Below are 13396 nucleotides of genomic sequence, written 5' to 3'. Positions count from 1 at the left end.
AAATTTGGTAGATAACTTAATGATTTGGTTGACATATGAGATTTAATTAGGGGCATTAGTGGAAAGAAAGAAATAAGTTTTAAACACAATTAATACATGGATTTGAGTGTAAGCTAAGTCCACATGGCGTTCATTGAGTGGAAAATGCAAATAGGGAAAGGCAAATGGGAAAGGTAACTAGCTTTCCTTTTGAACAAGAGAGAGAACATGCCTGCGAAATTCCAATTTATTGAGACTTAAGGATCCTTGAAAACGCTTAAGATATTGATGTGAGCTGAGTACAATAACTGAGTTCCGGACACAAATTGATCGAGAAAAAACGCTGTTAATGAAACAAGAGTGTTTAAGGAAACAACATGAAGCTCGTCGCCCAGCAAAAACGAATATTGTAACGCTGTTAATGAGTAATTGTTCACTCAAGATATGAAGATGAATACTACGGAATCACTCTCACTTGACTTCATTTTTGTCGAATTTTATGATCATTTGTGTCCACCAAGTCTGGTTTAATTCAGTGCCGAGTGATCATTACAAAGTATTATGCTTCAATATGCTTAATCATATTGAAATTTAACTAAAACTAAAAAGAAACTGTTATTAGCTAAAAGTAGATCTGTTGAGAAACGAAACATAAACATCTAAAGTCCGAAAACATGATCATCAAACATAGATAACTAATTAATAATGTTGAATGAATACTTCGAACGCAAATGCGGAGTCACGAGAATAAAATAAAGTGGAACAAGACTAGAGTGCTGAGGAGCACGCTACTAAAGCCAAAAGTGTGATGATGAGCGGCATAACAAGCGACCAAGGAGTAATCGAAATGGCAATGCCTAAGCTTGGCGAGGGTGCAGGTGCAGGGGAGTCGTCAGGCAAATATTGTTCAGGTGGGGCGGCAAAGGGTGGAGGAGACTGCACGATCGGGGGAAGATCAATCACCTCGACAAAAAGTCTCTGCCCGTTCTTGCAATGATCAGGAGCTCCGCTGATGAAATAGAAAGGGCCAGGCCTATCGAGCTTCATGATGCTCTTGCCGTTATCAAAGTCGATGATGGGATTGCTTGTGTTGCAGTGGTAATAATCCCATTTGTCAACCTCAAGAACTGAATCATTCTTGTATGTGAAAGCTGTAAAATAAGTCGAGAAAATAAATGAAACTAAAACAAAAACAAACTTAACAAATATGTTATGTGTGTGAAGATGTCTTCTAAACACCAAACTTCACACATGGGACATAGAGTTCAAGTGATTAAAAGCGTTTACTCATCATGCACTCGAGGTCCTGCATTTGAATTCCCCTCCCCCAATATTGCTAGTTTCAAAAAAGGAAAAACACCAAACACCACCTCTCTCTCTCTCTCTCTCTCTCTCCCCTTAGTAAGGTACCTTAGTTTGTAATCTTGAATTTGTGAAAAAACAAGTACATATTTTGTAGCATGCGTGGAAAAACTAGACATGTTTTGTTAAACCAATTTAAACCAATTTAAACCTAAAGAAAAATCATATTTCAATTTCATCAAAGTTTCTTCAAGTGCAAGAAACAAAAACGTTAGTGACTCACAAAGAGAATCTCCGACATGAAATCTCTTCCCGGCAGCCCACTGAGAGTAGACATCCGTGTCGTTCAAGCCGGGTTGCCTCCATCCCAAATCATCACCCACTCGAAACTCCTTTGCAGCTTCAACTGGACAATTTGTGACGGCCAAGAAGACCGTCAGCGAAGCATGGAAGAGAAACAAGAAAGAAGACATGTTTGGGATGCTTTACAATTAGTTCTCACGGAGAAGAAGGTTAAGAAACAAAAACAATGCAATTGAAAAGTAAGCTGCAAGGAAGGGGATATTAATGCATATATAATACATATGGTTTTGCTGGGCAGGCGGGAGAGTGGGCAGAGAGGGAGGTTTGCGAATAATCATGGGTAAATTTCATGGGACACGCGGCGGACATTGGATCATTTGATGAGAACGTGTAGAGGTAGTGACAGTTAAATCCAGTTACCGGGCAGACTGGGATAATAGGGTTCGGAAGCATAGCCCCATCTTCTGGAAAAGTTCTTTCGTGCGGCTACCCCGACCACAAGGGATGGGGCCGATGCGAGAAGTGGGATCCATGCTAGTGGGTCCCACCTGGTCCGACCCCTTGCCGTATAAAACGGCCGCTCAGAAGATTTTCTCTATGGACGTGATCCAAGCTTGTGAAGTTAAAATTTAATCAGAACATTTATGCATTAGTTTTACCAGAACTCGCACTTGGTAGTTTCTACTGAAGTATCTCTATTAACAAAAATTTGGTCTCCTTGAACTGCTAAGAACCATTTTGTTCAATTAGCCAAGTAAAATTAATGAACTGAAACATATGGAAATTTTCGAAAATTACAAATCGAATCGTACAAACGAATATTGATGGGGGCTTCTCCCTCAGATAGATGTTGCTCTGCATGACCTCCCCCGTATAAATGTTTCCGATCAACGAATACACTTCCACAATGTGATTGCCCGAGCAGCCAGGCATGTCAAACATCATACGTCGGGGAGGATACTTACGATATCACTCGCTGCTTAATTTACCAACCCCGACTTGTGTGTTGCCTCCAAATCAATGATTAATTATCTACCATATGATTCTCTTCACATTTTTGCTCGTAAGTTGCTACCTAAAGCTGCTTCCTTCTGGTTCATCATCATTTCTTGGAACTGCTTCCGTTTGGCAGCTCGGATGTCGAGTATGCTAGGCGGCATAGGTTTGAGGGTACCATGTAACTCAACTAAGCTAAAGAATTCTTGCTTGGTTAAGCTCTTCTTCTCGACAAGTTCATCGACCACTGCATCCATGAGCGTTCGGTTTTTCTGCAAAATCTGCTAAGCAAAACATAACTATGTAACTTTTTTCAGATAAGTAAGCATAATAGAAAACCTCAGTGCAAAAGTGATTCTTTTACGTCACCTCCTTTGCACGTTCATAACACATGTTGACGATTTGCAATGCCTCCACATCGAGGTCCTGAAAATCAAATTGTTACACGTTAAGCTGACAATGGTATTTACAGAGCAAAAACCAAACTCAAAACCCTTATTTTCTTTTGAAATCAAACTCAAAACCCTTGAGCATAAAAGCCAAGTGTGTAAAGAGATATAATTACATTGAGTCGATCTGCAACCCAGAAATTAGATAACCCGTGATGCTTCTCTGAAAGGCCACCAAGAACATACGTTCGTGCTGCTGACCTAGCATTGTCTGCTGTTTCAGCCCATATTGTACTTAACTGTGGGAAAGGAAAGAGAAAATTTTGGATGCATCACCGTTAGACTAATGAGTTCAAAATGAAAAGTCACCTTATATAAAAGATTTAGATCCACACACAATGTCTTAACCATTTTCCATGATAAGTCAGATGATCCTTACGTTACCTTGTAGCATGCAAGTTGATTTTAACGGTGTGCAAGACAACAGTAAAAATGCAAGAGATTCCCCAAACCCATAAATTGAGTAAACCACAAAGGCACAATCAATATACAAGACATACAAAATGAACACTTTATATGAGCAATGCATTTTCTGAAGTTGAGTAACTGTTTTTACTCTATAAATTTTCTAGTTACCCTAATTAACTACGTTTTTTATACAGCTGAGTTTCTGCATCCAGCACCACACAATTAAGGACGCATATGGTGTGTAGGCTTGGATTGGATGAGATAACTAACTAGATACGAGGAATAATGAAGTAAGAAAAAAAGGTCAATATCCAAATTTTGTCCAAGTTGAAGGAGTTAGATGGAGTACTTATAAGGTGGAGATATCCTACTATTTTGTGGGATTAGAAGGTATTAATTTTCTTCATGACTACTCAATTTTCTAGCTTCAACTTGGACCAAATTTGGAAGTTGGCCTCCATTTCTTTCTCTAACATTTCTTGAATTTGGTGAGTTATCCTATCTGATCCAATCCTAGGCACCAAGGATGACCTAAATGTGCATATAAAGGGATAATAAACCTCTTACCTGATCCTTACCAAACCAAAGTTCATCAGCTGCACGTGGTGCCAGTTGAACAGTGATATGATCGAGGAGCGACTGCCGACTTCATGACATGCGAGATACAAGAAATAATTAGAAAGAAACAACAAAACATGAATATATGATGCAATATCAACAAGAAACAGCACAATTAACATATTGTAAATACTAAAGGCAACATTTATTCCCAAGTTCACATCCTTTCAAGGGAACACCATGTCTTATCTTATTGTATTGTTTATAGGATTTCAATTCCTATTTCTGACATGCTTGATGGTACTCACAATATTTATATACTGTATATGGGGTAGGAAGGGGAGAGCACATTCACAGAAGGAAAATACTTAAGTTTTAGACTCTCTACTTATAAACTACATCGTTTCAAAGAATAATTTTTCTCTTCCCTTTTAATTTATAATTTTTCTTAGAACACCTCCAATTCGTACTCCTAATTTTTTTATAAGAAAAGAATGTCATAATCCCTCCCATGTTATTTAGATTCCGACAATTCTGATAATCTCTTTGTTTTAACCTTAATGTTAGTTAAGAGCAACATATATCTTTAATTACCCATCGGAAAAAAAAAATCAGATTATAATGTCTTCATTAATATATGAATGTAGTTTTTAATTAATATTTTCTATTACCAAAATTTGTTCTTTAATATCAAATCATTGACCTAGACTGATTACAATAATTACTTTGATGAGCAAGTCTCAATAGTTAACACTTCTTATCACTAGTAGCATGATATAAATCTGAAGTCCCTTTTTATCAGTTCTCTGCATATCTAATTATATACTCTAATTTATTGTATTCAGTGACTTATTACACACTATAGTTGACAATGGCATGCAATGCACGTGCCAGCATGCTAGTCCCTTTGAAAATTAATGAAAACTAAACAAATAGGGATACGAAGGAAGTCATACGTAAGCATTCCTTCTCTGAACTTGATAGGATCCATTTTCATTCTAACATAACCCAATTCTCGACCAGCTCTAGGAGCAATTGTGACCTGCACCACATCATTAAACTGTTAGGAAAATTCTACTCAATTTACATTAACAAGTACATTTGGAAGAGCATGAATCAAATCAAGGAATATTATGTGAAATATTCATAAATCAAAAAGGACAATAGTTGATTTTGAGTCAATGAACCCAATGACAAAAACAAAAGAATTAAGAAGCCATACAAACTCAATATTTCTAAGATCAGGAAAGTTCACAGCAACAACAGCCATTGCAGCCTCATTAATAGCTACTTGCTTCCATGTATCTAAACTTCTCTCCTTCCTATCTAGCATTCCTCTTTCTTCCATTTGTGCAGCTTGTAATAGGTCATCAGTAGTAATCTGCACATACAACGAGAGCAGGGGTTTAAGAGAGCAGGTCAAAATGTATGGCATAAATAACTAAGTCGGAAGTTCAATCTTCAAGATATACATACATACATACATACATATGTATGTATGTATGTACATACATACGTATATATATATATATATATAATGTGACAGATGTGCATAAAGTTGATATAGTTATATGTATGGATAATGTAGCCTTCAATAGTCTGTTTTATTCACTCCTTTTTCTATTTTCATTTTTGGTGATAATGCCAAGTATTAGTCAGAAAAACAAAATAACAAGGTTTAATCTATAAGCGTAAGTAATACCTCAGTCCTTCCATCACGCATCATGTTGATTGCAGCAACCTCAATTATGTTAGCTAGCTCTGCACCAACCATTCCATCAGTCATACTAGCAATAGCCATATAGTCGACATCTTCAGCCATAGGCTTCTTGCGTGCATGGACCTATAATCAAGACATGGAAACAATTAGAATCATCAGGGCAACTGAATAAGGACACTCTTGCAATGCTATATATCCAGTAGAAGTGGTGCAGGATATAGGTTTGGACTGCTACCTTCAAAATTTCAATGCGACCTATAAGACCAGGCTTAGGGATAAATATCTTCCGGTCAAACCGTCCAGGTCTGACAAGGGCTGGATCTAGAATATCTGGTCTATTTGTGGAAGCAATAGTGATCACTTCCCCTCTTCCTTCAAACCCATCCAAGCAAACAAGGAGCTGGAGAATATACACAAGAATGAAGAATTGACATAAGTAGGAGTTTAATTGAACAAATCAGTATTAAAAGTTCTCAATACAACACTTATATATTCCCTAACTAACCTGATTAAGAGTAGCATCACGTTCCTGTCCACCAGAACCCTTGATCAAACCACGCTCTCTTCCAACGGCATCCAACTCATCAATGAAGACAACTGATGGAGCCTGTGCATATAAACACAAAAATCATGAGATGTAACATTTGTGCACCGTCGCCTCATCCTCTAAATAAAAGGATAAATCAGAAAGGCATATAACTTTCACAACCTATATCTGTCATCTCCTTATTAAACAGAGCAATACCACCATTTAACACCTACTGATACATTAATATTATAAAAAATTAGTACCTAGGCTAGCCTATCACAGGACAGGGTGTGGAAGTGTTTTGTGGGGGGGGGGGGGGGTGGTGAATGTAAAGAGGGAAAATTTGAACAGCTAATGTGTCAACACTTACATTTTCCCTTGCCTCCTGATAAAGTGCTCGGACACGAGAAGCACCAACACCAACATATATCTCCACGAACTGAGAGGCCGAAATGGAAAAGAAGTTCACGCCTGCTTCACCAGCAACAGCTTTTGCAAGCAATGTCTTACCCACTCCAGGAGGGCCACAAAGCAGTATCCCACCTGATTAAGAAATTAATGACCCGAACAAAATAGTCGGGGAATAAGAACAATCAATTCGGAGTGCTTTCAATGGAATCAGAGCATATATTCCAACTAGGGCAAATAAATAATCATTCAACAAAAGCCAGTCAAATATGTCATGAATTCAGCATACACATGATGTCATATACGATAAAGCTATCTAACAATGTCAACAGAGCAGTAGCATAGGTACAACATCTAACCTGGTATTTTAACTCCTCTTCTCCTATACATTTCACCATGAGTGAAGAACTTGACAATCTCCTCAAGCTCAAGCCTAATCTTCCCGAGCCCTGCCACATCTGTAAACTTGACATCCACGCCTCTCTCCAAATACTGAGGCAGCCTCTTATTATGAGCTCGTCGGACACGAGCACCAGACTTCATGAACTGCATTGCCATTTTCAAATAAGGATTCTGCTCACCCTTCCCTGGCTCAATCTCATCCTCCTCATCACCCTCAATCCCCTCCATCTCCCTCTCCAACTCCCTCATTTTCTTCCTCTCCTCTGCCTCCGCCTTTTCGATCTTCAACCTATCCTCATAGTCCTTCTTCTGCCTCCTATAACTAAGCACCACAGTCCTATAAAATATGTAGAAGAACACCAACCCAAGAGCAGTAGCCACATTGGTGTCCTGAGCCAAATTGGCCCATACATTAGCCATCTCCTGGTAATTCCTCCGTGCCTCACGCAACGAATCGTCGTGCTTCTTCTTCCTCATTTCTCTCCTCACTCTCCTCTCCTCCTCTTTCTTCTGAGCCTTCATTGCCTTGTCAATCATCTCTCTCTCCTTCCTCATCCTATCCAACTCCTCCTTCCTCTGCATCTTGAACTCCTCCCTCGCCCTTCTCAACTCCATAGCTCTCTTGCTCTCCTTCTTCGGCTTCCCGGAGAACGACGACAGAAACCGGGGCCATTTCGCCACGAAGCCCAAGTACGGCGTCGGCACCTCCGGCCGTTTAAGCTGCGGAGTGTAAGCATTAACACAGAAAGACTCAATTTTCAACTCCTCCCATTGCTCCCAGAACCTCCTGTCGCTATCCACCGATGGCAAAACGGTGCGTAGAACACGAGAATCTTCGAGAACAACCAGAACAGGCTCTGCCCTTTTCTGCAATTCAATTCCCGGCGGCTTGATGACATGCTTCAGCTTACCTTCCTGACTGAGCGCCAACAGCTGGGTGTACGGAATTCGATTGGAGACGACGGGGAGTCCCTGGGACCATGACTCGAGTTCTTGGGGAGATAAAGCTTCGGACTTTTTGGGGGTGGACTTCTTGGGCGCGCGTTTTTTCTCCTTGACGGCGGCGACGGCGGTGGGGATTCGGGGGAGGGAGGTGGAGATTACGGTGAGAGTTACAGAGAGCTTGAGGAAATCGAAATTGGGTTTGTGGGTTTTATCGTTTTCATCGTCATCGTCGGCGGGTGAGAGGTGGGAGGAGGAGGAGGAGGAGACGGTGGAGGGAGGGAGGGGTTTTGGCTGGGTTTTGGTGAGGGGTATTGGTTTGGGGTATGGGGATAGGGAAGAAGATGAGCCCAGAAGGGAATGGCAGTCCATGGAGCTTCTCTCTCTTTATCTCTCGCTTCTACATTTGATTAAGCGAAGGTTTTGTGGATGAAAAGGTGTGACGCCATTTTTCAGCCTCTTCTCCTTCGGGTTTCTGTGCTCTGTGAAATCTATCCGGAACGAACCATTGTAACAGACGACGAGATTGGAGCTCCTAAACGACAGCGTTGGAGGAGCATTATCATCTTACATGGTGGTGGACCGGTGGAGCTTTTTCTGGGTCCAAAGAAAAGGGAATGATGGTTCGAGATCCGAGCCTAAAATTGCAGAGTCCAAGTCCAATCTCAGGAGCCAGGCCTAAAATGTGTTTCAACAATACTTCAGTGCACACTGCTGTCTTCTTATTTTTACGAGATGAAGCCCATGCACATTTTGTTTTTCTTTTTTGGCTCAAGCAAAGAAGAATTTATTCAAACATAGAAATTCCTTGCGCAACCGTTTAGGGAAGTTAGAGAGAAATATAAAAAGAGGTTTTTTTTTTTCTTTTTAATTAGAAATATGCTACGATAACATATGGGTGAGGAAGAACAAAATAACAAATTTTTATTTTATGATATTTTCTGTCAATTGTGTATGGAAGTGTATAATGGTCTTTTTCTTAGTTTTTTTGCTAAGAAATAGCTCTATTAATAAATAAAATAGTATAGATTACGAACCAAAGCATCTATGTAATACATTGTTCATAATCATATTTGCAAAAAATTAGACAAATACAAAATCGTTAATACATCTAATTGTAATGAAGAAAATAGATGAATATGGTCTCTTAAAGAAACACTAATATGACTATCATTTAATCCAACAGTCAAAAGGTTTTCAAATTTGAGTGATTTTTTGCAAAGATGCACTTTGAGAAAATGCCTAGAAGATGGACAATTGGATCATTGAAATACGATGCGGAGTGGGCGCTACAAAGAATCCCTCAAATAAGCTTATTTGAGAGATCCCTCAACAGAAGTGGATTGTATACATATGGCATATGATATTCTATATTAATCTATACTAAGTAGAGTTAGAGGGTTTGAACCACCCGGAATACAAAGGATTGAAGGGGAAGGCAATAACCATCAGGGCAATCCACCACTTGAAATCTTGCAAATGCACATTGCAGTCGTAATGTCTACGTAATTGTTATCAACTAATTTTTCTCATTTTACTCTTTCTTATTTGGACATCGGTGGCTTCTACAGATTTACATGCTCAAAAGCCTTAATCCTTAGAGAAATCTATTGTCTATAAACTCATCAAGTAACTTAATTATTTGAAAAATGAGTGTAAATATGTAATAAATGAGACAGTTTAACATGCAGTAATACCTGAGTAGCTCCAAATTTATGTGCGTTAAACATGAGTGTGATGATGTAATAAATAAGTGTATATACGCACATCCTCTCCAATCCTTGCCCATGCATGTACCAGTCACATTATAGCAGAAGCAATCTGACAAAGCTTGGTCATCAAGCACCATACATCCAGCATTTTCCATCAACTTATGTACGGAAGAGTTTTTTAGAATTTTACAATACATCAACCCTTAAAACAGAGAGTCTGAGACTAATTAGTTATTTAAGCTAATATAATTATGATAATTTAAAGTGCAAGTGCAACATCAAGCGGAAAATCATCGATGAAACCAATCATCGTCGTCGTTGTCATCTTCGTCAGTTCTTGGAGAGCCAAATTACATTCTGGACAGCAGATAAGGCCAGCAGGAGGCAACTGAAGAAAGTGAAGGCTATTGAGATTGCAACATGGTCACAGAAAATATGCAAGGGTTTACAAAAATCCGGAAGAGCTGTATGCCGGATTCCATTGCGGTTCAGGTTGCTTACTCCTGATGCAGCTGACCCTGCGCTTATCATAGCATATGCAAATACCTGCACATGGAAACAATAAGGTCAGATGGATGCAAACTTTTACAAGGCACATCAATTTAATTTCGTTCTATAGACCTATATATATATATATATGTATATATATTTGGTACAAAGGCACATGAAACTGAGATCATGGATGAAACCTTAGTAAAGCGAAAGGATGAAACATCGGAACTTATAGCTCTAGCGGTTCAGAACATTCACTTTTATATACACTCAAGATCCTAAATTCAAATTTTCATATCTCCAGTATCGTTTGATAAGAAGGACAAAAACAAATACAAAAAACCGACTCACGAATAGGCCATGTGTCATTTCTAATTACATTTTTGTTAAGATGGTTTAATGTAAATCTATGTGGGAGTTAATTAGATGGCATTAGCAAGGAAGGTGATGAAGATTGATTAATTACCTGATCCCCAGCAAAAGTAAGCCATGCATGATTCCTTGAGGGAATGAGTGGAGACTTCCTGAGCAGCCTAGACACACTTATTAGTAGTTGCATCAATGAGTGAGCTGCTACAGCTGCTGAAACTCCCACCAGATACCTGCTCCATCCATCACCACAAATGATCAAAGAAGAGTTCATTAATACCTGCTCAATACCATTATACAACTAATATCAAATGACAGAAATCGAAAACAGGACCTCAGGTTTTGAATTAAATGCCTTTTATGCTAAAACCACTTTTAAAAAGACAATTTACCAAATATATAGCTGATTATTTTTATAACACAACATAAACAATTTAAAAAAAAAAAAAAAAACACATCACACCACAAACTAGCCATTAGCTTAAAAAGTGAAAACTTCATGGTTTAAGCTCACACATATTTAAGGATTAATACTACTAAGAGCATGTTCAAAAGATATATCAAATTTTAAACATAAATTTTAAATTTGAAAACTTATGTGGCTTTTTTATTTTTATTTTTTGAAATTTTGTTCTCCACTTGATATGTCAAATTAAACTATAATTTATGTTTCATAATTGTAAGAAATATTTTTAGAACGAAAAAAAATAATAAAAATGATAAAAGAAAACATTTATTAATTAATTAAAAAGAGATTTGAAGTTGCTGTCAAATTTTGACCGCAATCATTTTTGGTACCAATCTATGTCATGATGCCGTATAAGCATTGATATTTCGGTTAAAAAATACTCATTTTGTCTTTTATGACTTTTATTGTTGGTGTGAAATTTGTTTATTTCTTTGAATATGCTCTATATCACGAAAACGCCCACAAAATCTCATGAGTGGTAAACTAACGTGATTAGTTTAATATATAGTTTTCAAATAATGGAATAAAAGTGATCTAATCTTTTCGATAAGGAATAAAAAAAGCATTAATATGATAGCACTAGCAAGACAACATTTTTCACGTATCACAATAGAAAATTAAGCATAAAAAATAACAAAATACACAAAAGGAATCAGTCACGGGTCTGCTTCTGTTCATCGATATGGGATGAAGCTGGATTGGTGAGGTGGGGAGCTTAAAAAAGGTTCTAAATGCAACAGAAACCTCGTCATGCTCGAAAGCTCCGGTTGGTCCGTGATAGAATAAACCATATTTAGAAAAACAAATGTTGAAAATAAAATTATAGTTCCGCAATAATTAATATAAAATTATTGGCATTTTTAAAATTGAGCGACGGTTTGATAGTTTTAGGTTTTTTTTTTTTTTTTTTTTAACTGAACAATTGTTTGATAACAATTTTCATTTTATAAACAATAAAAATTAAAATTAAAAGTAGTTAACAATAAAAAAATTGAAGTAAACAAAACGAAACAATTTTATTTTTTGTTTAAGGTGATTAATTTCAGAGGGAGGAAGCAGAATGGAGCAGAGTCACTTACTCGAAGGCGTTGGCAAAGGACCACTTTGAGTTGACTGGGAGCGGAAATCCGTAGACGTACACAGTGGTCGCCTCCCTGGCTGTCACCATGAACGACAGCGCCGTCACCGAGGCCGCCATGCACAACGCCCTCAGGCACAAGTGCGTCACTTCAGCTCTCCGAGATAAAACACTTGTGGCGCCACCACTTCTCACCGTTCCATTGATCTCCTCCTCCACCACCTTTCCCACCCCCGCCGCCTCTTCGTCGAACGACGTCGTCTTTCGGCTGCTCATCATTTTGCTAGAGAGAATGTTACAAAGTACGTGTGCAAACGTCGTAGTTTAGTGGAGGAAAAAAAAAAAAGAGTGACCAAGTTGAGTTGGTTTGAGGGGGGTTTTATAGATAGAGACGGGGTTTCTGTTCCGTCAGGGTACTTACTACTGCATCCCAAACCAAAAAATTAATAGAAAGTAGTAAATGATGTCGTATGTTTACCTTGTATTAGAATTACAAGTGTCGACATATATTTGACTGTAAAAATTATTGAACTTTTTAATAGTTTAATGTATCTAAAACTGAGTGCATGTATGTACTCAAGAAAAATTACTTGAGAAAATATATATAACTCAATTCGATTTCCAATTATATTAACTTGTAATTATATAGAGTTTTCTAAAAAGGGTTGTTTGATAACTATCTTGTTTTTATTTTTTTAGTTTTCACTTTTTGTAAAATAAAAAAAATTTGGACGCTCAAAACTCATTTGGTAAGTATGTTCAACAATACCTAAAAACTAAAAATGATATGGTTATCAAACCACTTTTAGACATTTATATCAAACATTATATTCGTAAAATCAAATTTTGGGGTCGAGCTACAAGGCTGTCATATCCAACAGTGCGTGTTTTATGCAAGAATAAATTATTGGAAATGTTTATATGCAAAATTTAACCATCGATTTTAAATATCACATAATGATATGTACTGTAAAAGAAATTTAGCAAAATTTGTTCACATTTTCTGTAATTTTGCTTAAGAAGTGGCTTCCGCACACCTTTTTTGGCTTCTTGTACATTGTCTTTAATTATGACCATTGATTTTGTTTGATTAATTTAATTTTGTAGATATAAATAAAAAAAAGTGTATTAGAAAGTTAAAAATAGGATGTAAAAATCACTTTTCATTTTGTTTTTATTTTTGCAGCATTTTAAATGGTGGAGCTTTGGCTTTTGCGGAATGGTGAGCTTAAACTGCATGAGAGAGGAACGGGTGGAAAGAATATAGAGCATCAGAGCAG

At 37.6% G+C, this 13396-nt stretch overlaps 3 protein-coding genes across 3 annotated transcripts; all 3 read right to left on the bottom strand.

Annotated features, from left to right (window-relative positions):
• Positions 1 to 575: 575 nt before the first annotated feature.
• Positions 576 to 1836, bottom strand: LOC103443842 (early nodulin-like protein 7). Its single transcript, XM_008382740.4, has 2 exons — positions 1565 to 1836; positions 576 to 1130 (listed from the first exon to the last, which is right to left on the bottom strand). The coding sequence occupies exons 1-2, from the start codon at positions 1752 to 1754 to the stop codon at positions 748 to 750; spliced, it is 573 nt and encodes a 190-aa protein (XP_008380962.1). The 5' UTR covers positions 1755 to 1836; the 3' UTR covers positions 576 to 747.
• A 426-nt stretch (positions 1837 to 2262) lies between these two features.
• On the bottom strand, positions 2263 to 8695 carry LOC103443832 (probable inactive ATP-dependent zinc metalloprotease FTSHI 2, chloroplastic). The gene is made up of 11 exons (XM_008382729.4): positions 7012 to 8695; positions 6615 to 6787; positions 6221 to 6322; positions 5951 to 6115; positions 5698 to 5838; positions 5218 to 5376; positions 4952 to 5037; positions 4005 to 4083; positions 3146 to 3268; positions 2950 to 3006; positions 2263 to 2861 (listed from the first exon to the last, which is right to left on the bottom strand). The coding sequence occupies exons 1-11, from the start codon at positions 8366 to 8368 to the stop codon at positions 2634 to 2636; spliced, it is 2670 nt and encodes an 889-aa protein (XP_008380951.3). The 5' UTR covers positions 8369 to 8695; the 3' UTR covers positions 2263 to 2633.
• Positions 8696 to 9764: 1069 nt separating this feature from the next.
• LOC103443833 (CASP-like protein 3A1) lies at positions 9765 to 12564 on the bottom strand. Its single transcript, XM_029108341.2, has 3 exons — positions 12118 to 12564; positions 10667 to 10802; positions 9765 to 10254 (listed from the first exon to the last, which is right to left on the bottom strand). The coding sequence occupies exons 1-3, from the start codon at positions 12393 to 12395 to the stop codon at positions 10039 to 10041; spliced, it is 630 nt and encodes a 209-aa protein (XP_028964174.1). The 5' UTR covers positions 12396 to 12564; the 3' UTR covers positions 9765 to 10038.
• Positions 12565 to 13396: the final 832 nt, after the last annotated feature.

This window comes from Malus domestica, chromosome 09 (genome assembly GCF_042453785.1).
Source record: "Malus domestica chromosome 09, GDT2T_hap1".
NCBI classification, from domain to species: domain Eukaryota; kingdom Viridiplantae; phylum Streptophyta; class Magnoliopsida; order Rosales; family Rosaceae; genus Malus; species Malus domestica.
This window is presented reverse-complemented; position numbering and strand designations above follow the sequence as displayed.

Bases quoted from the DNA above. Each gene is read 5' to 3' on its own strand.
- LOC103443842 (XM_008382740.4), bottom strand. From the start codon at position 1,754: ATGTCTTCTTTCTTGTTTCTCTTCCATGCTTCGCTGACGGTCTTCTTG. The intron at 1,131-1,564 runs GTGAGTCACTAA...CTTATTTTACAG, and splicing joins TCATGTCGGAGATTCTCTTT to CTTTCACATACAAGAATGAT.
- LOC103443832 (XM_008382729.4), bottom strand. From the start codon at position 8,368: ATGGACTGCCATTCCCTTCTGGGCTCATCTTCTTCCCTATCCCCATAC. The intron at 6,116-6,220 runs GTTAGTTAGGGA...TATATTCTCCAG, and splicing joins GTGATGCTACTCTTAATCAG to CTCCTTGTTTGCTTGGATGG. The intron at 5,377-5,697 runs GTATTACTTACG...TTGTATGTGCAG, and splicing joins TGCGTGATGGAAGGACTGAG to ATTACTACTGATGACCTATT.
- LOC103443833 (XM_029108341.2), bottom strand. From the start codon at position 12,395: ATGATGAGCAGCCGAAAGACGACGTCGTTCGACGAAGAGGCGGCGGGG. The intron at 10,803-12,117 runs GTAAGTGACTCT...TGGATGGAGCAG, and splicing joins TCCTTTGCCAACGCCTTCGA to GTATCTGGTGGGAGTTTCAG. The intron at 10,255-10,666 runs GTAATTAATCAA...TTCCATGTGCAG, and splicing joins TTACTTTTGCTGGGGATCAG to GTATTTGCATATGCTATGAT.